Raw genomic sequence first — 23,682 nt, forward strand, 5'->3', positions numbered from 1 at the left:
TTGTTGTCATATAAAACTGATCGCCTCCCGACATATTCAAAGTTAAAGAAGTCCTTGCGTACCCATTTCAAGTAAATATTCACGGTCATCTCTCCCGACCTTAAACATCACTAACATAAATAACATAAAACCCCACTTATTCAGGTCACCGCACCGTAAAAGAACTACACACTCCCAAGGCGTGACAATGAGTGCGAATACTATTGGATGTCTGAGTATGACTGTCATTATGCTGCCTTTCGGTTTATCTTTTTTTTAATAGATTTGGACATATATTTTGACTATATTTGCAATGAAGCAAACGCGGTCGCAAGCGTCATATAACTGTTGTCGATTACCCACATCCTACAATTATCTCAATGTGCTTGTGTCGATCACATTGGACGTTTCACATACATAAGGGAGGGGGGCTGGAAGACAGCACTGATTTCGACGGAGACGCGTTAGCGACAGAACTGCGCGATGCATGGCGCCGCTTAACGTGGAGTTACTGGGGGTGAGTGGAAGCACGCCGAGCGTGGCCGCGGCCGCGCGCGCCTCTGCCGCGTGGCCTTTGAACCCATTGTTGTGTCGCGGGTGACGTCGGCGCGGCGTGCACGGGCAGGCAGAGCGGCGTGCGCCGGGCGAGACAAAGGCGGCGGACGTGAGCACGGCACGAATAAAGGTGTGAGGCAACAAACACCGCAAGGTAGACGCGCTTCACTTTAAAGAAATGCTTTTTCTTCGATAGCTAGCGGAACGAAGAAAGTAGAAACTTGAAAGGGGGTAAACGCGAGACCTGCTTTCCTGTTCCATTGATACGGATTCTTTTCTGTTTTGATATCAGTTGCATCTTTATTGCACTGTTAAATTGATTGCGGGTGATCAACTAACGAGGCAGACTTCATTTAGGACTCGCGAGAAATATGAAAAATGACATGTCTAGGGCCACATCGTTGAAAGCATGTTTAGCAAGCTAGTTCACGGCAAACCAGAAAACAAAGAACTTGAAGCTAATATCTCGTAGGCATGTTCAACTCCGTCAGTCCGCGATCTAGACAAGTTATTGTGCTTTTTTAGACAAAGGCCAAGACAACGTGAACAAGGACTTAAGGTTGCCGTCTCCGAAAAAGTTCTTATTTCAATTTTATAGGCATTTCATTATCTCTTTCAGTGAGGTGTGGGGGAAGACCGCAGTTTGAAAACACTCAGCAATAAGTCACGGCAGGAAAAAAAGCACTGCTTACAACTGAGCAGTGCGAAACCTGTGATGCAAACATAGGGAGAAATTATCTTCTGAACAACAAAAAAAAAACTGGAATAAAAAGAAGGGTGAAAGAAAAGTGATTGGGCTTGGGAGTGGAACTGGGGAGAAGGGAAAGGGGGGGTCATCTGAGAATTATGCGCTGATTTAGATGTTTACGTTAAAGGGGTGCTTTGATTGAACATTTTTTTTGTTGTAAAATTGACATTTAAGGTGCATGGAGAAGGATTAGAAAACTGCATCGCACCGACACTAATGCCCAAACTCAGGAACTATGCCTAGCCCGCTTTTTCACTCAGAAATAATGGATAGTGAGAGAGTGATAAGCAATCAGCACTCTGGGGTTGTCTTGCCCGATGACTCTGAGCCAGAGTCCCGGGACGAAGAGCATCAGGACGCGCTGCGCTTCGCCCTCGATCAGTTGTCTCTCATGGCTGTGGAGACGGACTGCAGCGACGGGGGAGGAATGGTCGACTCCCTTGATGCTACAGACTCTAACCCTGAGACTTGCAATGGCGTAGGAGGAGGGTTTGGCAGCTTGCAGATCCTCGAACACTCCGGTGGATCACCCAGATCTTCCGTATCATGTTCTCCTCCCGAGGAGTACTACGGTACCGGTGGGTTTCACATGAACGGCCCGCTTACTCACTCCATGCTGGGGGAGACGAGCTCCGCACTCTGCAGCCGAAAGAGGAGCGTCAATATGACGGAATGTGTGCCAGTCCCTAGTTCGGAGCACGTTGCAGAAATCGTGGGAAGACAAGGTAGGAACAGTTCAATGTCCGCCGTTCTTTTGTAATTGGAGTACATTCTACGTGCACAATGGCTCTTTTGTCACGAAATATAGTATTTTGCATTATAGAAATCATTTGTGCTATTGTATTTAGACGCATGTCGTTAATGCTCTGCAGATGTTCCCAGTGTCTTCTGTAAAGCCACTACAATATTAAATAACCACAGTATGATCACGCATGCTGTTTATTAGTTGGTTACGGCTATGTGTCGTGGCTAAATGTCGGGGATGTCCTTAAGCTAAATAAGCATTAGGAGAAGTAGTAACTTCAGGTTAAAACTTTAAGAACTACGACTATGGTATATCCCAATTGTCAGTGAAGTACTTTCTGTCATTTGGGTTAATGCCGGTAAAAAAGCAGGAGTTTGAAAGCCTTTGTTTTCAGCCTTGCCGGGACTATTGCAGTTGGGTGCGACTGTCTTGCGGCGGTCAAAAGTTTGGCTGCTTATTCACCGCGGCCTAACGGCGTCTGGGTTCGGCTAGAGGAAAACTTGTCCTGCGTCTTGTACCAGATCGACAGCGCCATCGGATGAGTTTATTAACGTTATTCTTTAGGCGAATGGCTTAAAAAGTGCCTGTTTAGGAGCGGTTGGCTGCCGCGGTAGTGGAGAGAGGGGGAGGGGCGCAGACAGTCAGACAAAGCGACAGCTTGTCGGAGTCTGGGCATGTCTGCAGAACTCCAGCCCTGGTAAACAAAGGATATAGGCTGTTGTGGAGCCTCGGTGTTTGCCCGAGCTGGCGTGGCTGTCCGTATTACCTATTTAAAGGAGGCTTTGCGAATCTGCTCGAAAACAAGTTATTGGTAAACACTTATTCGTTTTATTAATAATTGATTGTCTGCAGCAGCTGAACAGCAGCCTGGGACGATCAATACGCGCTCAGTGGGCTGAGACTGCGGACGCGGACCTGTCCATTTACTGCCTAAAGTGCGTGTTAGGAAAATGCATTTTCAGTCAGTTGGAGAAGGTAAACCTTACGCTGACTAGATTTAGAGATAAACGGTTCTCTGTAACAGAGGGAATTCATTGTTCCCTTTGTTTGAAGATGCCATGCTTTTTGGCTCCTGGAATGACATCACACACTCTGCACGGCATTGGTTGTTTCTTAAGCCCCGCCCTTTTTTAAAGGCGTACGACAGTATATTCTGCGAGTGTGTATTGGCTGCGGTATTGTTACTTTATGCGTGTCTGCATAGTTAAGATGTGTTGACAATATTATTATTAAAACGGAAAGTCTGATAGCCTTTTATTTGCTTCTTCCAGACGATTCTCGGGTAGATTAACTACACCGGTCTAATGTGTAATTCTCAGCACACTCAATTGCACCTTTTTAATGCACATCCATTGAGCTTAATAATGTCCCATGTTTGTGCATAGATTCACCTGTTATTAACTGGAATTATACATGAGTCCTCTGTCTCTTTCTTCTTTTTTTAAATCTAGGTTGTAAGATTAAAGCTCTGCGTACAAAGACCAACACCTATATCAAGACCCCAGTGCGAGGAGAGCAGCCAGTGTTTATTGTGACTGGGCGCCGCGAAGACGTAGAGATGGCCAAACGGGAAATCCTGTCTGCCGCCGAGCACTTCTCCATGATCCGAGCTTCGCGCTGTAAGGCTGGGGGCGGTTCTTCTGCCGGAGCCGTACCGGGACCCCCCCATCTGCCGGGACAGACCACTATCCAGGTGCGGGTGCCATACCGTGTGGTGGGTCTAGTGGTTGGGCCCAAGGGGGCCACCATCAAACGCATCCAGCAGCAGACACATACCTACATCGTGACCCCGAGCCGTGACAAAGACCCCGTGTTTGAGGTGACGGGCATGCCGGAGAACGTGGACCGGGCACGGGAGGAGATCGAGACCCACATCACGCTGCGTACCGGGGCTTTCGTGGACCTGCAGGGGGACAACGACTTCCACAGCAACGGCACAGACGTCAGCCTGGAAGGGCTGGGCGCCATGGGCCTGGGTGGCGCTCTGTGGTCCAGGGCCAGCCACCCCTCCTCGCCATCCGCCCCTCTCTCGCTGCACCACCCCACCAGAAAGGTGACACCCGCTTCCTTCTCCGGTGGCGGCGGCAGCCTGGGCTCCGAGTCGTATGCCGGAACACGCCGGGCCCCCGAGAGCGGCAGCAGCCCCGGGAGTCCCTTTAGTGCCGTCGGCGGCGGCGGTTTCACCTTCGGCGGGGAGTCGACGCCCGGCCTCCCTGCTGCACCGGCAGAAGAGCTGGCATTCGAGTTTGGCGCTGCCCACATCTGGAGACCCTTACTCAACGGGTCGCAGCGCCGCAACAGCAGCGGCCTGAGCGGCGGCACCGTCACCCCACGCCTGTCACCCACCCTGTCTGCGGACCAGGCCGGCCTGGATCACCCCCTAGCCCGACGGGCCCAGAGCGACCCCCTCAGCACCCTCTCCTGGTTGCAAGCTGGTAACGCATCCTTCTCTGCAAGCAGCAGCAGCAGCAGCGGAGGCAGCAGCACCGGCTACTCGTCATCCTGCTCCGCCTCCTCACTGCCTGGGGGCTCTCCCACTGAGCTGGAGGGTGGGGTCGGCACCTCGGGGATGCTGGGTCACTTTAAGGCCGGCGCCCTTGCCGTGGGTCCCGCAGAGGCGTCCAAGGACTGCTTGGTGTGCTACGAGAGCGAGGTGACCGCTGCCCTGGTGCCCTGCGGCCATAAACTCTTCTGCATGGACTGCGCCGGCCAGATCTGCCAGTCGGGCGAGCCCAAGTGCCCCGTGTGCCACATGCCCGCCACGCAGTGTATCCGAATCTTCTCCTGATGCCCCGAAACTCTTCTGCAGCCAGAAATCGCGAGGGGACGATGTGTCACCGGAGGCGGAGATCCGGCCGTTTCGTTGAATCCCGATGACAATGTACGCTCAGAAAAAATGCATTAGTCACAACACTCAGACTGATTTTCAATAGACGAGGCAATGTAGGGTCAGAATATGTGTCGTTTGCAAAGGGAGACGTTGCTTCCTGGATCACATGACTACTGTCCATCACTGCAGGTTCCATTCTGGAGTTAGGGGGGGAAATACAGTGTCTTATCTATCTTCAGGAGTTAAGCTTATTAATGCAGTTTGTTTTAACTTTGTATACTTTTTAAGTGTTTAAAAGCAATTACTGCATAAATGTAAGGATTCTGTTGTTTTGCTACTTAAGTAATTTAGCTGCAAGGGCCTGGTGCACTTTTTAAATGTATTTTTAAAGAGAATATAATTCATATAAGGGGCTAGATATTTTTAAACAATTTTTATCCTGCATTTAAACTTTTTTTTCCTTGAATGATGACAATTGTTGCGAGGCCGTTGCGGAGATGTGTGTGGGGGGGGTTCCCTGTCTTCGCGTTACAGTTTTTCATTGCCAGTTATCTGTGAAGTTTTGTGCTCTGCTGTAGTTTTTAGGCTTTGATATTTCTGTGTGCGTGTGTCGCGATAATGCTGACATTTATAGGGTAGCGAAGTGACTGATCAGAAATACAGATGGATAATCATATTTTTTTCTTTGTGTGTAGGTGTTGATAAGAGAATACTTTAACAACAATATATTTATGCATAATTACTGCGAACTCATATTCTTTTAATCGGAAGATTTTACTTGAAAAACGAAGACTGAGAGACCTAAGATATCTTTTCAATGCCCGATTGTGTGTTTTTAAACCCTTTTCTCCGCTTTTATTTTTCCAATTTTTATAGAAGCTTATAGAAAGAATTTCAGCCAATTTTGTGAATCTCCTAGTTTCTTGTGGGTTTTGTTTTATAACAATGAAACCAAAATCCACGCGACCACCCGGATCCCGCTGCAGGTTGACTGTGTTTTAAATGGTAGGTGCTTTTCGGCCTCCAGTCAAAACTGGTTGCTAACTGTTGTCTGGTTTAAATGGTTTTCCAAAGCCAGACCAGCGAGCATGTAAATATCTGTTAAGGAGGCTGTAAGATATATGGTTCTTTTCGTCTGTGTGATGGTTGTGTTTTGTGGCTGCGGAGTTTGGTCTCACACTAATGGTTGGAGAGTCGTGGCACTTTATCCCATGACTGTCCAGCATTGTAGCGGAGGGAAGGCAGTTTGGTGATCGTGAAACGCACCAGTGTCCTTTTCAGTGGACTGTGTCCTGATTTTCCTTCTCCTTTTAATCAAAGCCACTACACGTTCTGCCGCTGAGTTCAAGTAAATAAATATGTCATTTTCTTGGCATTTTTAATAGCAATATACAGTGGCAGGTGTTTCGCATACTCTCCATATGTGTGGATTTTTATTTTATTTCCCCTCCTTATGCCCCAAATGGCGGTCTTCCATTTTTATAAAGTCCCTCTTTTCCCAAACTAGGTATTTGTTTTTAATTCTCGGTGTATAAAAAAATGAATTGCTGGGATTAGCCCCTAAATGCAAATAGCATAGACACCCAGGAGATGTGAGAAGCCATAAATCACTCATGTAAGAAGGGTTTACTGTTTACTGTCTTTCCAGCACTGTCAGCAGCGTCGTCTTGTAGGAATAAACGGCATCGGTGGCAGCTACTCAAGGTGCAGAGCTTCCAGGTGCTTGATGTGCCGCTGCGACTTTAATCGTTAGTTTGTTCCATTGACCGTAACAAAGATCAGCTCACTCCCAAAGTGTTGGGAGGGTTATTGTTAGGGTTCGGTGTTGGCGTGTGATCGTTTGAGCTGAATGCACGTGTTTATGTGGTGTTAATGTCATGTACCAGATTTTATTTATTTTTGTTTGGATCTTTTCTTTAATAAAATGTATTAAGGCACAGAGAGACATGATCTCATGACTGCCCGTAGCGACACAAGTGTTCTTTAAAGCATTTCTTTTTTTTTTTTTGTCCAGTCTGGGATGCTGCTGGTGAATGTTTGTTTGTTTTGTTTGTTTTTTTTTTGTTATGGATGGTAGGTGATGCCTAAGATTACCTCTGGATTACCTCGTTTTAAGGTCATCAGGAGTTGTACAAAGCACGCTGTGCTGCAAATGATGGGTACGTAAACGGGGATTCCCAGGGGGCAGCCTGCAAAATGTACATTGGCTATGTGAAAGGTACGATCCAATCAGAAATTTGTTCCTAGGTGCATTGTGGGAACAGTGAACTGTTACACGGGGAGGGCGGCCATCTTCACTGCCCACCTCCCCCTCGAACTGCCCACTTGTCTCTTCCATTCTGTATTTTGGTCACTTCTTTAGCAGTGTTGCATTATTCAAGAACCAATGTGGACTCTTTATTTGTTCACAATCTGCATGCCTTGAATTAATTGGCCGATAGCCAATATGATTGTCTTTTTTTTCGTATTTGCTTATGACCTAAATGTCCCTGATCATGTGACCTTTTTTTTTTTTTATAAAAAAAAAAACAAAAATGTTTTTTCTTTCTACTTGTAGGCAATTTATGACAGATGGCAATTTTATTGAGTAGAGTTTTACATTGAAATATATTTTATTTTAAAGTTTATGGACCTTTTAACCTTAAGGGGAAGTACTTCTATATAGTACATATATGGTTATGAGAGATTGTATTAAGAGTTTTATTTTTTATGGTTCTTTAATAAATGTTTTTTTTGTTTGTTTTTTTTTTTTACTGTAAATGGTACTTTGTGTCATTGTGCATTACTTCAAGCCAGCCAGTTTGGCGGGGGGGAGGGGGAGAGCATCCATGTTCTGAAAATGCGTGTTTTGTTAGCAGCTAGCTGCTATCTCAGTATGATTCACAGCTGTGGAAGTTAAGTGATGCCTGGTTTCTGACACACAGTACAGCAGGACCATCTCTGTGTCTTTGCAGAGGGCAGAGCGAAATAATGTTACTGTACCACACATCTGCAGAATTATTCGGATAGTTTAATTCACATATGATGGGCAAGACAGGAGCTTGGTTCAGATGCTGGCTCTCCTGGACCCTGTGATTGGCTGGCTGTCCTGGACCCTGTGATTGGCTGGCTGTCCTGTAGCCTCTGTACCCCAGCCTTGAGCGCTGGGATTCCAGGCCCTTCCCATAACACTCATCAGGATACACAGTTAGAGGGAGGATGGATGGATGGATGGATGGATGGATGGATGGATGATGCAGGATCGGCATTATTAAAGTTGGCCTGTGCCTGTATGATGATTAATTGCACTCATTTTTATTAAAACATGGGTCATCTAATCACCAAATTCTGTCAAGAATGTTCACATCTTACTGAAGGCAAATGGAGTTCTAACAAGATGTCCTGAAGGCTCGGCGCTACTGGTCTGCGCCAAATATTTTCTAATAGAGTTCAGCTGCAGCTGTTTTGCATGACATCCAGCAGGACATTCAACGTGCCCCTAAAATAAAGAAAAACACGGTTTCTGGAGAATTCTCCGCTGTCATCAGAGCCCCCCCCTAGCATGTTTACACTCAATAGGATTGTTCTTCCCCGAAATGCCCCAAGGTCCATACATGCATTTCAGTTAATTGTATGGGTCTGACTTCACACAACGCTGGTTTAATAAATAGTCATCTATGCGGAAGGTCAAGGGTCATAATACTAGTAAAGGTCTTTAAACCCACAGCTCTCCATAGACATATGTACACTGTAGCAATTACTGACCCTAAGGAGATTTTTTTTCCCCCACGACGGTGTTTTTATAAAACCAAATGATAAAATGAGAGTTACAGCCCGTGATGGGGTGTGTATTCCTAGCTATGTGTTGCAAGATTCCTCAGTGAAAGTGCTGAGATTCGAAGGAGGAACCAACTTCTGACCATCTACGCAGGGCACAGGTGAGCAGAGGTTCGAGAAATCAAGAGATCCCTAACCCTTCCTCTCAGATCTACCCGAAATACGAAGCTAACGCTTACAGGTACCTTTAAAAGAATCGGTGCTTAATGTTATTTTTTTTGCTGATTATCTGTGGGTTTACTTAAAGGAAATAAATTTCCCTTACAGGTTTGAATTTTTTTAAAAACGATTGTTTTGCTCATATGTTCAATTAATGGAAGCATGGGAGGTGGTCTGTGTGGTTGAAGGTTTTAATGAAGTAGAAGTTCTTTAGAAGGTTATACAAGTAAGTGCGAAAGGTACTGTGAATAAGCCCCTTGGGTTTGGAACCATTGTGATCGAACGAAGTAAATAAGGTAAATATTTTGCACGTGCAATGGTCTGTTGAATAGTACCAAAAACAGGAAGGAAGTTCAAGTGCTTGTAAATAACGTGTCCTCATCTGAGCGCGTGCACAATGCCAGGTGTGTGCACGGCTGGTGACTTTTGGGTGCCCCTGACTCGTGACAATATTTGATGCAGTTTCAGGAGGGTGCAGACTCTGCAGAACATTGGAGGATAACATTTACCTGCGATGCTCTTCTTGGTAAATGTTTGTGAAGCACTTCGTGGGGCCTGTGGGAAGGTCAACACAAAAAAAAGTTTAATTGATTTGGAAGAGGCAGTCAGTGCAGATAGAGCAGTAAACTCATCCCTGCAGAAAGACCCCCCCTAACAGCCCCCTCTCGGGTCACGCTTCCAAAGACATAAAACTTTCAAAGTTACCTGAGTGAGCGCTGAGAATTTGACTTGAGGACCTTGCTGTTGAATGATCCAATGACCTTCATAATTCAACAATTCCTTTGAAATTTTGTCTTCTGTCAAATACCACCTTAACGAATGTGCAGACATAGAAAACAACAGTGCAGTTTTTATTAATTTAAGCTGCTTTATTAGTCTCTACCCATACGAGTTTGTCTTTAGTGGAGCTGGTATTTACTCGCTGAATATCAAATTCATCTCTCACTGATGAGTCGGGGTAGTAGCTGTGCTGTGGTCTCTCACGATTGGGTAATTAAAGTCATGAACTTGTAGTTAATTAGCAAGGTAATTAAGAAGTGTCCTGCAACGTAGGTTCGGATTTGTCTCTGTTTGAGGTCCAGTTTGAACTCTAACCCTATCACAGTTTTTGGAGAAGCTAATGCAAAGTTCCTGGAAGCTTCACACAGGGATCTTACTGCTCTTCATCTACAGATTAACAGTTAACTTGGCTGTCAAGGTTTCTCTTGTGCCTTTCCTAGTTCAAAGTGCACCAGGGTGAGTCCTCCGCTGGAGAGGCAGGGATAGCGGACTGGGGAATGGGGACGATCATCTCAAGATACATAAACCTCTAGTATTAATGTTCTGAACTGCCATCTTCCTCCGCGCTCTGTGTTTTTTCTCGGGCTGTAGGGAAACATCCCGAAGCAGTCAGGTTGACCCAGAAGATCATGGCCGCCACTGACCTGTACACCAAGGTAGGGATGAGGCAGGAATCTTATTTACCCTAAATTCTACTTGAATATCCATTTATTTATGTCTATGTAATTTCCTTTTTGAAGAATGGCTTGTGTGCTTTCTTGTTAGATAGGTATTGGCAGATTTAAACATTGCAACTGACATGAATTTCAGTAATGATTCATATTTAAAACTGTTAGCTAACATTAATGTTGTTTTTTTTTTGTTTTTGCTAGTGTGTCAAAACTTTTCAAGCAATAATTATATCAGAATAATTTTCAGGTATCTGCGTTTCAGTTTCTGTCGATTTGTAGTGATTGTGTTCACAGATGTAATAGGTAACATGAAAACAGCAGCAGAAAGTGGAATAAGTCTGCTGAGCAGAGAGTTATACTGCAGGCAAAATTCTAGAACTTTCCATGACTTTGATATCCAAAGGCTAGACAGCACCTGCAGGCTGGGCTCCCGTCTTGTGATCAGAAGAGTGGCTCTCGTTTGATTTTCTGTACGGATCAAAATGTCGGATTTGATGGATGAAGTAAACTGCCCATTACTGGGAGGAGAAGACTATGTTATACTGGGAATAATGAGTAATCTCAGCTGTCGGAGCGCAAATCGAGGTGATTAATGTTAATTTTTAACCAGGAAGATGAACTTTTATGCTGATGAGAGGTAAACCTGCAGACGAGGTGAGGATGAGATATGTGCTGAGCATTTTAGCAAAGTCAAGGAAACTAGCAAGACCTGAGTCGGGTTTAAGCTATCCTTCACCACACAATGTATTTACACTCTTGTATTTTGGCTTTATTAATAAGGCTTCCAGGGTTTAATCCGCATTGTATTGCTGGATGAGATGTGGAAGGATGGATTGATTACTTTACATGTGACCGTGCGTTTATGTTTGTGTATGACAGGGGACATGTGTCTGGTTACCGGACCCAGATGAAGTGTGGATTTCTGGTCAACTTCTACAGGACCTCAAGCTGGAAGACAGATACCTCCTGCTGCAGCTCAGTGACGGCAGGGTGAGGCAGTGACGATGTCACTGATAACACCTCAGCTACTGTGTACTCATCCTCGCCACTGCATGCGTCTCCACTCCCACTGTAACTGCCCCTCCTGCATTTCACAGACTCATCTCACTGGCAGACACAGAATAACCGTGCCAGGCGCCGTCATGTATAACATCTGCTGTTAGCTGTTCTGCTGATACTTCAGCACCAGTCAAAAGTTTGACTGCCCCTGCTTGAAATGACACTTGTCTATATTGTGAAGTTTATGCATCTCTCTGTTAATGGGAGTGGAAGTCAGTTTTATGGACTGATGAGTCAAAATTTGAAGTATTTGGGTTAGGGATGCTATGTAAAACTTAAATAAAAATTAATGCAATGATTTGCAAATCCCATACAGCCCTGCAAAAAAATTAAAAGACCACTCTATATTTTTTAAGAATATGCATTTTAAAATCTGCTGGCAGAAGGATAGACTGAGTGGACAACTGCTTCCAGGCTCGAAGTCTCTAAGGCAGCAGTACAAAGAAACAAAGTGAAGCAGGAGACACTGGCAATGACCACAAACCAGCCTGGTAGACGACCAGAGATGAGCATCAAGTTATCTGGCAGCATGACATAAACTGGAGGATGACCTCAAATGACCTTCAAAAAGAATGGGAAACATTAAGTGGTGTGAAGTGCTCTGCTAGGATAAATCATAACAGGCTGCTAGAAGCAGGACTGAAGTCCCATAAAGTAAGGAAGAAGCCCTTCATCAATGAGAACCAGGGAAAAGCCAGGCTGGAATTTGCAAAAAATGCACATTTTACACAGACACCATACATTGAGAAATGAGTGAAAGTAAAATTTTGCTGTGGTCTTTTCATTTTTTCCAGACCTGTATTTAATTGAAAATAGAAGAAAGGTAACATTTCAAATGTTGAAGCTGAGAAATTGTATTGTTTCATGATATGCTCGATTTGAATTTAATGCCAGCAACACCTTTCAAAAAAGTTGGGACTGGGATATTCCCCACTCTGTGAAAAATAGTGCAACAGTTTAAGAATAATGTTCCTCAATGTAATATCGCAAAGAATATGGGGTCCATCATCCACGGCATATAATGTCATTAAAAGATTCAGAGAAGCTGGAGAAATGTCTGTACACAAGGGAGAAGGCGGAAAGCCAATATGGGACAGCTGTTATCTTCGGGTCCTCGGCACTGCATTAGAAACAGACACAATTCTATTGTAATATATGTTGTGCGCTGCTATTCTGTCTAAAAATGTCGAGGTATGGTTTTGGGTCCAAATCACCCAACCCTACGCGCGTCGCCACCCCCCCAATGGAAATCTTTAGTTCCAGTTAGGAAGGAGATACATTCCCGAAGTCTGTCTTTAAGTTAAATTTGTTGGTAAGCTGGATAAGTAATATCACAGTACATAATAATGACAGTAATAATAAAAGTAACGTCATACAGCCCTGTACCGTACCTCGGCCGACAAACCGCTGAAGCCGTGCAACGTTTTCACAAGCCTACGTTACTATAAACCATTGTATTTAAAGCAAATTATTAATATAATAAGCTCTATTGCAGTCCGTTCAAAAGCATGAGTTGTCTGTAACTCAGGAACTTATATGAAGGTGCATAAGATCGGTTATGACGATGCTTCTGTCATTGCAGACTTGTCACAAACATCCCTTTCGCTTTCGCTCGCCAGGAAGCGCGGCATCCTGTAGCGTCCCCATCTGATCTCCCTCCTCTCGGTAACCCTGAGATCCTGCAGGGGGAGAATGACCTCACCTGCCTCAGCTTTCTCCATGAGCCGGCTGTGCTGCACAACCTGCGCGTGCGCTTCCTTGACTACAACGACATCTACACTTATTGCGGTGAGAGAGTCTGGGAAACCCGGAGAAGCAGAGTTCCGGATAGGACTGCTTGAGCGAATGGCAAGTTGGTGTTAAAGGTCACAGGATCTCTGCTTCCAAAGCTCATTTTGTCTGGGGCCTTAGTTTTCATTGAGTGTAAAGTTCAGTAAGGAGACAATATTCTGATTTGAAACAAGTCTTCTGTGGACGACTGACTACTTATTAACCAAAGACCACAGCTGACATGTCCTGAAACTCCTGTCCAGAACCCTTTTTCTGAATGGAGATGGAGATTGTCTTTTCTTGATATAAGAAACTCAAATACAGTAAAGTCTTGAATAAAACATCTGTCTGTGCTATAATTCATCATATTTAATTGTGCTGTTGTCTGGTTAGTCCAGTGCTTGCTGTAATGTTATGCTTTGTAATTTCTGGCTCAATAATAAGTGAATAAACCTCAAGTGAATTTTTTTTCACATATATATTTACATGTTAGCTAAATGCTAACAGTAGCTAATAATGAAATTCCCACGACCTGCATTCTTTGCACTTGTCGGCTGGACCTCTTGCCCCTTATAGGAATTGTCCTGGTGGCCATCAACCCCTATGAGCAGCTTCCCATTTATGGCGAGGAGGTGATCGATGCCTACAGTGGTCAGGATATAGCCGACATGGAGCCGCATATCTTCTCTGTGGCTGAGGAAGCGTACCGGGCCATGATCAGGTCAGGGCTGAGGGGGCGTCTTTGGTCTGCAACTGCAAATGGGCACCTATTCGAGGGACATCGCTCCCAGTCATGCCCCAGTCAGTTTCTGTTAGGCAGCTCCATCATGATTTGCGTTGGATTGACCTCATACTGACCTCATTGCCATATTGTTTGAGAATGCAAAAGTATGTGATTTATACAACTTGTTGGGCCAAGGGAATAAAACAGGTACCACCTATGTGTTAATTCACCACAAGTAGCTGTGAAATGTCACCCTGCGTGGTTCACATGCTTATTGTGAATGCGGTCACACTTGTGTTTTGGACTTTCCTACACTTTTTGGCTCATATGAAGATTTTACCCGGCTGAAATGCGAGCCGTTCTTTACCGGAGAACTTAAGTTTACGCGGGAGGCGAGGCACAAACCCGAAGATGGATGCTTTCCTGTCACTGCCTCCAGAGAAAAGAAGAACCAGTCCATTATAATCAGTGGGGAGTCCGGCTCTGGGAAGACGGTTTCGGCGAAGTTCACCATGCGCTATTTTGCGGTGGTCGGGGGTGCAGCCCAGCAGACCAGTGTGGAGGAGAAGGTCCTGGCTTCCAACCCCATTATGGAGGTACAGGGTGTTCGTTGGAGGTGCGCGTGTTGTACATGTGGCTGCTTGCGAGTGTCGTCCGCTGAAACATTCTGTCTTCTCACACTCAGCTAAAGTTGGCCCTGGAATAGAGGTAGCTCACATTATTGGTGTGTTTCTGCTGAAACTCCTGAATTAATGAAAAATATAGTTGTTTTTTTTTGTCACTTAAATAGGCTTTTGGAAATGCCAAGACTACCCGTAATGACAACAGCAGCCGTTTCGGAAAGTACACCGAGATTGGTTTTGGAAACCATGGGGACATTATTGGGGCAAACATGAGGACCTACCTTTTGGAGAAATCCAGAGTAGTCTTCCAGGTACCTGTAGACTGACAGTTCACTATGCATCTATCAAATTACTTAGCATTTAATGACTAAATAGGTTTAACCAGCTATATCTGTAATCTGATATTATGTATAGTATGCTGTTGTTAAACTCATCTTCAGTAAGTCTTAAATACACCTGTTTAGAACTGCTTGTGAATATGCTGCCGGCCGCTTTTTGTACGCTGATCGTATTTCCTTCATTTGAAATGTGTTGCATGTCAAAATGTTGATTAAAAGCCTGTTTTGTCTCTAGGCCCAAGAGGAGAGGAATTACCACATCTTCTACCAGCTGTGTGCTGCCAGGGACCTTCCCGAGATGAAAGCGCTGAAACTGGGTGATTCTTGGCTCTGTCTTAAGTATATCACTGGCTTCAGCTGTGACAGACGCTAATCAGAGCCAGCACACGTTTGTGCTGTTGGTACAAACAACTGCTACAAGTCGCTTTTGTAACATTCCTGCTCTATGCAACCCATTCTAGGGCCAAGCTTCAGAAGGGACACTGCAGGGCCAAGCTTCAGTAGGGGCACTGCAGGGCCAAGCTTCAGAAGGGACACTGCAGGGCAAAGCTTCAATAGGGAAACTGCAGGGCCAAGCTTCAATAGGGACACTGCAGGGCCAAGCTTCAGAAGGGACACTGCAGGGCCAAGCTTCAGATGGGACACTGCAGGACCAAGCTTCAGAAGGGACACTGCAGGGCCAAGCTTCAGAAGGGACACTGCACGGCCAAGCTTCAGAAGGGACACTGCAGGGCCAAGCTTCAGAAGGGACACTGCAGGACCAAGCTTCAGAAGGGACACTGCAGGGCCAAGCTTCAGAAGGGACACTGCAGGACCAAGCTTCAGAAGGGACACTGCAGGGCAAAGCTTCAGAAGGGACACTGCAGGGCCAAGCTTCAGAAGGGACACTGCAGGGCCAAGCTTCAGAAGGGACACTGCAGGGCCAAGCTTCAGAAGGGACACTGCAGAGCCTTCCCTTGAGTGTTTCGGCATGTTCTTGTCTTGCAGAGGCAGCTGAATGCTTCCGCTACACAAATCAAGGAGGGAGCACTCAGATTCCGGGCACAGACGACCTCGCTGATCTTGAGCGGGTTCGCAACACGCTCGTCGTATTGGGTAAGGATTTTTGAAACCCTTCTGTAAAGTCACATCTACGGTGAACTTCTCTGATTAATGGTTTCATGGCGTTTTGCTCTGTGCATCCAGGTATTCGCTCTGACCAACAGATGGAGCTATTTCGGATTTTGTCCGCCATCCTGCATTTAGGAAACATCAGCATCCAAGCCAGTGGGAGAGGCGCTGATCGAAGCTACATCAATGCAAGGAAGCTTCTTTTTTTTCTGTAAAATTTTTTCTTTGTATTTTGTCAATATGCTGGTTTTTATGAAGGCAGGCTATAAGTGTACTATATGCACACCCCAATGTTCCATCACTCTTGAAGACCACTAGGGGGTGCTGTGATATATGTGTCCATCCGTCATATCACAATGTTTTTTTTAACCTGTAGATTCATCTGTTATTATAGGCTGAGGACCCTTCTTTGCTCGTGTTCTGTAAGCTGCTGGGGGTGGAGCGTGCTCAGATGGCGCACTGGCTGTGCAACCGACGGCTAGCTGTGGGCGGGGAGATGTTGATGAAGCCAATGTCGGGTCAGCAGGCCGCAGATGCACGAGACTCCCTGGCTAAGCATGTGTACGGCCAGCTGTTCTCCTGGACCGTCAGTCGGCTAAATGTGGCTCTGCGGGCAAAGAAAGAGAAGCCCGATTCATTCATCGGGGTCCTCGACATCTACGGGTGGGCAGACGCAAGGGATTATGCTTCCGTCTTTATTACTTTTCATTCGTGATATATGTACTCATTGCCTTATTAGTTATTAAATTACCATTTCTCAGCTGAGAAGTTAATGTGCTCCATTGTGCAGTATCCACAATTTCTCTGCCCTATGTATTATTTAAACATTGGGGAAACATTAACATTTTGACAGTGATAGTTATGTGAAACAAAATGATCTTTGTTACATCCTTTTTTGATATTGCCGAGATTAAAGTCAGCGCTCGGAATGCCAGGGAAGATTGCCGGCAGGGCCACATGCTGTCTTTTCTGCTGTCTGACTTAATGTGGCAGGTTTGAGACGTTCGCCTGGAACAGCTTTGAGCAGTTCTGCATAAACTATGCTAATGAGAAACTGCAGCAGCAGTTCAACCTGGTAAGTCTCAGTGGGAGTCTCTCTGCATGATGACGGTGCCGGTTGGGCCACATCAGCCGGCGTTATGTAAAGCCTCTTCTGGCCGCCCTCGTCCCATAATTGTCTCGCCGGCGCTCCTGTCTCCTCCCTCTCAGCACGTCTTCCAGCTAGAGCAGGAGGAATATGAGAAGGAGGGGCTTCCCTGGAGCAGAATCGAGTTCAGCGACAACCAGCCGTGTATCACTCTGATTGAGGGGCCCCTAGGGCTCCTGGACCTGCTGGATGAGGAGTGTAGGGTAAGACCCCTCATTCCCGTGTGGGCAGTATTTACACTAGAGAATCACGGCTGATGGGTGTGCAGTGTCTGTAGCATTGATTAGGATATTGGCTCCCGACTTTTTGAGGGGAAGGTGTTCAAAGGCTGAAGAGAGGCTATTCAGCACCTTTAAAGTTAATGCACAAGTTCATATTAACTAGTTCATTCAAAATGGGCAAGTACTCAGTCACTCCCATATAACGTTTGTTATTAATGTATATTATAGTTGTTAAGGTATGTTAGGATGTTAAGGTATACTTACATGCTGCTTATGAATGTTTTACGAATGCACTATAAAGGCTTTGTGAAGGTGCAGTTAATATAAAGTATATCACTCACAAACAACGTGAGCTGTTATGGGATTATACTAAACAGCTTGGATGTTTGCTATTATTATTTATTTACCTCTGAAATGTTCCCATTCAACAAGGATAAAGAACAACTGGAAGATGATTCAGTCCACATCATTAAGAGTTGATAAGGACAAACAATGACGGATCGGGTAACTAAAAAGGAGCGCGTCCAGTTTATCAAAGGACGGCGCAATCACAGTCATTTGAAAACAAAGTCTTGCAATCAGAATGAATTCAGAGAGCTGAAGCGGGTCATTATTGTTCTTGTGCAAGCTGGGCACACAGTGAAAGATTCTTGCTCGCTTTGGGCCACTTGCGATTCAGTGATTGACCTCTGACTGCAGGCCACCCGTGTCCATGTCAGCAGGGCTGCGAATGAGCTGCAGGTATATTGGGCGACTTGTCACCAGCGCTGCTCTCCTCCTTTTCTGCCTTGGCTTGCTCTGCTTGCTGGTAGATACCCAAAGGCTCGGATGAAAACTGGGCTCAGAAGCTGTACGATCAGCACCAGAACCACAGCCCACACTTTGGCAAGCCACGATTGTCCAACTCGGCTTTCATCATCTTTCACTTTGCTGACATGGTGAGCCCCCACTTTCACTCTCACACTGCTCTTCTTTTCACAGAGACCCCCCAGGACATGAAGAACATGAATTTAATACAAAGACGAAACTTATCACTTTTCAGATAGCAGAATTTTCACGGGTGGATCCAAAAAAATGAATCTCGGCACGGCCTCTGATAACTTTCACTTTACCTCCACTTTCATTTACCACGTGGCTCTCGGATATCGCCTTGTATAATTTCTTTTTATGCTTCAACAAATATTTTGAAGACTTCAAAATTAGTGTTCCTCGCCGCGAGTACAAAAAACAAGGTTTTTCAGTTGGCAATGCTTATTTGATTTTCTTCTTGTCTTTGCGTGTGAAAAGGTTCGGTACGAGTGCGATGGGTTTTTGGAAAAAAACCGGGATACAATATTTGAAGAGCCTATCAACATCCTGAGAGCTAGTCAGGTACACCTTATATCCCAGGAGTGGCCAATCTTATCCTAAAAGGGTCAGTGTGTTTGCAGGTTTTTTGGGATAATCTTTAGGTCAGCTGTTCAAACCCAGGTGTGAGGACTCTTCAGCCAATCAGTCCTCTAATTAGTAATCTAATTAGGGAGTTGCAGCGAATACCTGCATATACACCGGCCCTTTGCGGATAAAACTGGCCACCAGCCAAAAATATATCCCCTACTCTGTCTATTTAAATAAATACGTCATTGCCGAACTTTTTAATGTTCTGAAGTTTTAAGAGTTTTGAGGCTGGAATACACACAGTAACCCTTACACACAGTAACCCTGCACTGAACTGAGCTCTGTCTACTACAGTCTGAGCTGGTGGCAGAGCTCTTCCTGAAGGAACCAGCAGGGGGAGCTCTCTCCTCCTCTGCATTGAAAGCCAGTATTCCCAATGGGAGCCTACACTCTGAAAAGAGGGCTCACAGGGAGCACAAGCAAACAGTAGGGTTTCAGGTAAACCTTTTCATTGTAATTTCCTGCCACTGTTACAGTATGAATCCTGGATGTTTCAGCTGCTCCAGTGGGATCATTTCTGTTATTGCACATTAAAAATGGTAAATAATGACAAAAATATATTTTGAAGCTTAAAATAGCAAATTGTTCTTTAGTGAATCTTTTTCTTGGTCAGTTTTCAATGACAGATTAGCTGTATTCTTGGATGAAAGACTTTGGTAGATAGTAATGAAATGCATGCAATTATGAATAGATGGATAGATGGATGGATGAATAGATAGACGGCTGATTGATTGATACATACATGCATATATACATGCATAGCCACTTCATTGATTCCGAAGGAAATTTAGGAAATGTTACACTATTCTGGCATCGATTGCAGTTGACGTGTTTCATTCTTTCTCCCGTCCTGCTCATAGTTCCGTCAGTCCCTGCAGCTTCTGATGGTCACACTGAACTCCACAAACCCCCACTATGTCCGCTGCATCAAGCCCAATGACCTCAAAGAGCCCTTTGCGTGAGTTATGGACCCGCGCTCTGTGCCGGCGAGGCCTCTTGTACGCGTGCGATACTTCCCGTTCGTCTGTTTTCAGGTTCGACCCGAAGAGGGCAGTCCAGCAGCTGCGGGCTTGTGGAGTTTTGGAAACCATACGGATCAGCGCCGCTGGATTCCCTTCAAGGTCATAAAAAAAAAAACTACTTTTTTCCACTTGAGTTAGGACGGTGTCATGTAAATGAAATAGATTTTAATATCCGCCAACTGCTGTTTTCAGAATTTCTAATTAGCTTGGCTAATTTATTCTGTGGATTATGTATTTGTATTGATCTAACGTCAAAGGAGAATTTTAATGAGATGTGTTCACCTGTATAATATGAAAAATGTGCAGATTTATGGATTGGCCAATATGGGTTTGGATAAGGCACGTCTCATTAGCATGTGCTGCTAGCTGATCGCATTGTGGTTTCTTTCTTGATCTCGATCGGCTCCTTGGCCGCCAGGTGGACCTACCTGGAGTTCTTTAGCCGATACCGCCTCTTATTCCATGGGACGGTGGACCAGGAGGAGCTGCGGGCCTCCTGCCAGCAGGCCTTGGCGGCCCTCATCCCTGACCCGGATCAGTACTGCTTTGGAAAGACCAAGGTGTTTTTCCGGACCGGTCAGGTGGCGCTGTTGGAGAGGCTGCGTGCAGAAAGGCTCCGGGAGGCCGGAGTCACCATCCAGAGCCGGGTCCGTGGGTGGCTGGCCCGGCGCCACTACCAGAGAACCCGCTGGGCCTCTTTGACCCTGCAGAGATATGCCAGGGGAGGCCTGGCCAGGAGGTAAAAGGCAGATTGTACCGTGGGAGAGACGCTATACTTCTGTATTCCTGGCTCTTTTGCTGTACGCTGTTATGGGGCAAGTCATCGTGTTAGCTGCCAGATATCATATGTCACTGAATATTTAAATATTTGTGGCACCGAATAACTGTGTTTGTGGTGGGACAGCGGATAGCGCTGATTCCTCTGGGGTTCGAATCCCGCGCCTGCTCTCTGTGAGTGGGGTTTGCATGTTTTCCTTATGATTTGTGGATTTTTCTCCTGCGGTTAAAAAGCATCTGATTTGGAAAACTGCCGTTTCTGTGCTGGACGGATAAATTTATAGTGCAGTAGTGGGCACTCAAAGAAAATCTTTAAGGCTGTTTATTTGGGTAGTAAGTATATATTTGCTCAGAAAAAAAACACAGTTTAACATTAGAACCTATGCAAATTAACAGTAACGCGATAAAAAATGATTGTTTTATGTTTTCCACCAGCTCGCATAATTAATTAACTAGTTACTGAATGAGGTATTGATTAGCCAAACAAGGCAGGGTAGTGATCGAGTAAAAAAATGAAGATTATTTAAACATCATTTTCTTTAACTACCGAAGACTTATGCACAATGATATAGTTATATTCCCATGATAAGCATTGTACTGGGTTAGTATTGTTGAAAATGTATTGTTGTCCGTGTGGTACCTTTTGACAAAAGCTATTAATTCATCAGTAAAGGGCAAGCCAAAATCAAAGATGCCTTAATGGCAGAAATTAGCTGTTCTTAATTCCTTCCATAGCTGTTAATTATTACAGCACCTTTGATTAAGTGGTACAGTGTGTCTTTGTGTCTGGTATGTGGAGTGTGACGTGTAAAAGGCATTTCCTATGCTTGTCAGACTGGCTCGCACCCTGCGCCGCTCTCATGCCGCCTTGGTCATCCAGAAGACCTTCCGCATGGTGGCTGTGAGGAGGCTCTATCTGCTGATCCGGGAGGCCACCATCACCATCCAGGCCTTCATCCGTGGCACGCTGGCACGCCGCCACTACTGGATGGTGAGGGTCCCGGGGGGGATGCTTATGTTCGGCACAGTCTGATTTCCCCATTCAGCCAGTAAAGATACACCCATGTTGTAATCATTTAAAGGTGCTTGGCTTATGGTGCCAAGTCACTTTCTCCTTCCTGTCCAGTGGGGTTATCTAACCCTAACCCTAACCTAACCCTAACCTAACCCCAAGGCAGCTACACAGCACTCCTGCTGGCTGCCAGCAATGGTGTCACACCAGATCCAAGCCGATGTCGCACCAACGAGACGCCTCCTGTCGATTTCAGATGTCCTACTGTCACCCCATCTAGCTATAAATATAAAATAAGGTCTGACAAGTGACTGAGCAACAGTGGTGGAACGTTCAGGTCCAGAAAGTACACATCCAGACCAAGATTTTGTTTCGACCATCCAGTTGAGTATAAAGTGTCACAGTCACAAAGAACTTAACGGGTTGGTTGAAATAAAATCATGGTCTGGATTTTGATTATCTGCACCTGAACTTCCCAGCTCCGCCGGGCAGCAGATGCGATGTGGCTGTGTGACTGTCTCATGGTAACACGCTGGTCCCCTATGTGCCTGGTCCTCAGCTGGTGGCCCTGCGGGCGTCAGTGGTCCTCCAGGCTGGAGTGCGAGGCTGGCTGGCTCGTCGTGCTTACAGGAGGACTCTGGCTGCAGTTCTGCTGCTGCAGTGCTGCGTGCGTCGCCGCGCCGCACGGCGGGAACTGCTGAAGCTGCGAGCAGAGGCGCGCTCCGTGGAGCGCTACCGAGAGCTCAACAAGGGCATGGAGGTGAAGCTGATGCAGCTGCAGCTACGAGCCGACCAGCAGGTCAGCCACCTTTCAGAAGGGTCCACGGGGGTCGGGGGCTATGCAGAGATATAGTAGATGGTTCGGGGGCATCTAATTTGTGGTAAAACTACTCTGTTTAGGTGTGTTGATTTGCTGTTATTGTCAGTTGTGACTGATCGTGAGAGAGTATGGGCGTAACTGTGGTGATGCATTTCAGTGGGAGGGGCGTGGTCAGTAAGCGGTCATCTGCCCCCCCCCCCATTTAGGCCCGCGAGACTGCCGTTCTGCGAGACGCACTGCATGCAGAGAGGGAGTCCCACAGCTTGGAGCAGGCTCGCCTGCAGAGGGGGCTGCTGAAGCTCGAGGCCCAACTGCGGGAGCAACCTCCCAAGTCACTGGCGGAATCCCTGAGGGACGAGGAGGAGAGACGGAGAGCAGAAGAGCGAAGAGCACAGGAGGTGTCTCGGCTCACGCAGGTATTCCGGCTGGCTGTAAGGGTCACCTCCAGCCCTTGGTTCACTGAACTGGTAGGCAGATCTGTTCCTGTTAGACAGAGTGCAAAATCGGAAAGTAGAGGACTCACACGGGCCTGACTGCTGGCCCTTCCAGGAGGTGCAGAGCCTACAGGCGGAGAAGCAAGCTCTGGAGGACAAGCAGGCAGCACTGTGTTCCCGTTTGCTGGACCAGGAAGCACTGCAGGATGGTGGGTGCTGGGTTCTGGGCTTTCCTTTCTGGTGTGTAAGGCCCCACTCAGGTGTGGAGTTATCTGTTTCGTCAGCGAAGATCTTCTGCGAGGGCAGCAGTTTTTAGAACTTTTTGATTGTGACAAGAACCATCCTGGGGCAGAAGAGAGTCAGCACATCTTCCTGTGAGACTCACAGATGTCTGTCTTATCACTGGCTGGCAGGAATACGTCAGCCTGCACATTCACAACACAGCCTGTTGAGTGATCCAGCTTCGTTCATGACCAGTTTATTTATTCGCTGTCATGCTCGTTCACGCCAGATCGGGTGGCGCGCTGTGTTGCCGAGGCCAGTGAGGGCCTCCGGGGGGAGCTGGAGGAAGAGAGGGGGCGTTACCAAGGCCTGCTGAAGGAGTTCACCCGGCTGGAGCAGAGATACGAGAACCTGCGTGAGATGAGTGCCCTGGCGGAGGTGTGTGGGCGGGGCACTCCCTGTAATGGTGTTACGGCCTCATTTAGATAAAGGGCATTTCCAGAACTCTCAAGCTTATGTCACCTGCCATTTGACCTGTAGGGGGCGTCTCGGACTCCAGTAGAGTTGCCAGATTCAATCTGACGAAACATGGGATGCCCGCCCCCCCAGGTCCCTGACACTAAAATTAGAAGAGTAGGGGGAAGGGTGAGGGTCCTTTTAAAATCTGTGTGAAATATGAAGAA

The 23,682-nt window shown here is 46.2% G+C and overlaps 2 protein-coding genes across 6 annotated transcripts in view; both read left to right on the forward strand.

The window, feature by feature from the left end:
- The first annotated feature begins 191 nt into the window (after nucleotides 1-191).
- LOC125709248 (RNA-binding protein MEX3B-like) lies at nucleotides 192-7,544 on the forward strand. The gene is made up of 2 exons (XM_048977514.1): nucleotides 192-2,007; nucleotides 3,479-7,544. Exons 1-2 carry the CDS (start codon nucleotides 1,518-1,520, stop codon nucleotides 4,813-4,815), a joined length of 1,827 nt encoding a protein of 608 aa, XP_048833471.1. The 5' UTR covers nucleotides 192-1,517; the 3' UTR covers nucleotides 4,816-7,544.
- A 2,523-nt stretch (nucleotides 7,545-10,067) lies between these two features.
- The window catches only part of si:dkey-110c1.10 (unconventional myosin-Vb), a 22,071-nt gene continuing 8,456 nt past the window's right edge, over nucleotides 10,068-23,682 (forward strand). For 3 of the 5 annotated variants that reach the window (XM_048976635.1, XM_048976637.1, XM_048976636.1), the window contains exons 1-23: nucleotides 10,068-10,268; nucleotides 11,163-11,273; nucleotides 12,962-13,130; nucleotides 13,689-13,833; nucleotides 14,276-14,432; nucleotides 14,627-14,770; nucleotides 15,033-15,114; nucleotides 15,785-15,892; nucleotides 15,983-16,095; nucleotides 16,302-16,570; nucleotides 16,901-16,982; nucleotides 17,117-17,257; nucleotides 18,088-18,213; nucleotides 18,563-18,646; nucleotides 19,007-19,150; nucleotides 19,573-19,670; nucleotides 19,747-19,833; nucleotides 20,153-20,473; nucleotides 21,346-21,502; nucleotides 22,083-22,322; nucleotides 22,550-22,759; nucleotides 22,893-22,986; nucleotides 23,289-23,437. In XM_048976635.1, the coding sequence (XP_048832592.1) occupies nucleotides 10,242-10,268; nucleotides 11,163-11,273; nucleotides 12,962-13,130; nucleotides 13,689-13,833; nucleotides 14,276-14,432; nucleotides 14,627-14,770; nucleotides 15,033-15,114; nucleotides 15,785-15,892; nucleotides 15,983-16,095; nucleotides 16,302-16,570; nucleotides 16,901-16,982; nucleotides 17,117-17,257; nucleotides 18,088-18,213; nucleotides 18,563-18,646; nucleotides 19,007-19,150; nucleotides 19,573-19,670; nucleotides 19,747-19,833; nucleotides 20,153-20,473; nucleotides 21,346-21,502; nucleotides 22,083-22,322; nucleotides 22,550-22,759; nucleotides 22,893-22,986; nucleotides 23,289-23,437 (3,258 nt within the window). In that variant the 5' untranslated portion in view covers nucleotides 10,068-10,241. Of the gene's footprint in view, nucleotides 10,269-11,162; nucleotides 11,274-12,961; nucleotides 13,195-13,688; nucleotides 13,834-14,275; nucleotides 14,433-14,626; nucleotides 14,771-15,032; nucleotides 15,115-15,784; nucleotides 15,893-15,982; nucleotides 16,096-16,301; nucleotides 16,571-16,900; nucleotides 16,983-17,116; nucleotides 17,258-18,087; nucleotides 18,214-18,562; nucleotides 18,647-19,006; nucleotides 19,151-19,572; nucleotides 19,671-19,746; nucleotides 19,834-20,152; nucleotides 20,474-21,345; nucleotides 21,503-22,082; nucleotides 22,323-22,549; nucleotides 22,760-22,892; nucleotides 22,987-23,288; nucleotides 23,438-23,682 lie in introns of those variants that run through there. The other 2 variants (XM_048976639.1, XM_048976638.1) reach the window with 2 other exon arrangements.

This window comes from Brienomyrus brachyistius, chromosome 15, assembly GCF_023856365.1.
Source record: "Brienomyrus brachyistius isolate T26 chromosome 15, BBRACH_0.4, whole genome shotgun sequence".
In the NCBI taxonomy this organism is placed as follows: Eukaryota; Metazoa; Chordata; class Actinopteri; order Osteoglossiformes; family Mormyridae; genus Brienomyrus; species Brienomyrus brachyistius.

Coding starts and splice junctions, on each gene's coding strand:
- LOC125709248 (XM_048977514.1), top strand. CDS start 1,518: ATGCCTAGCCCGCTTTTTCACTCAGAAATAATGGATAGTGAGAGAGTG. Junction 2,008..3,478: donor AGAAATCGTGGGAAGACAAG/GTAGGAACAGTT, acceptor TTTTAAATCTAG/GTTGTAAGATTAAAGCTCTG.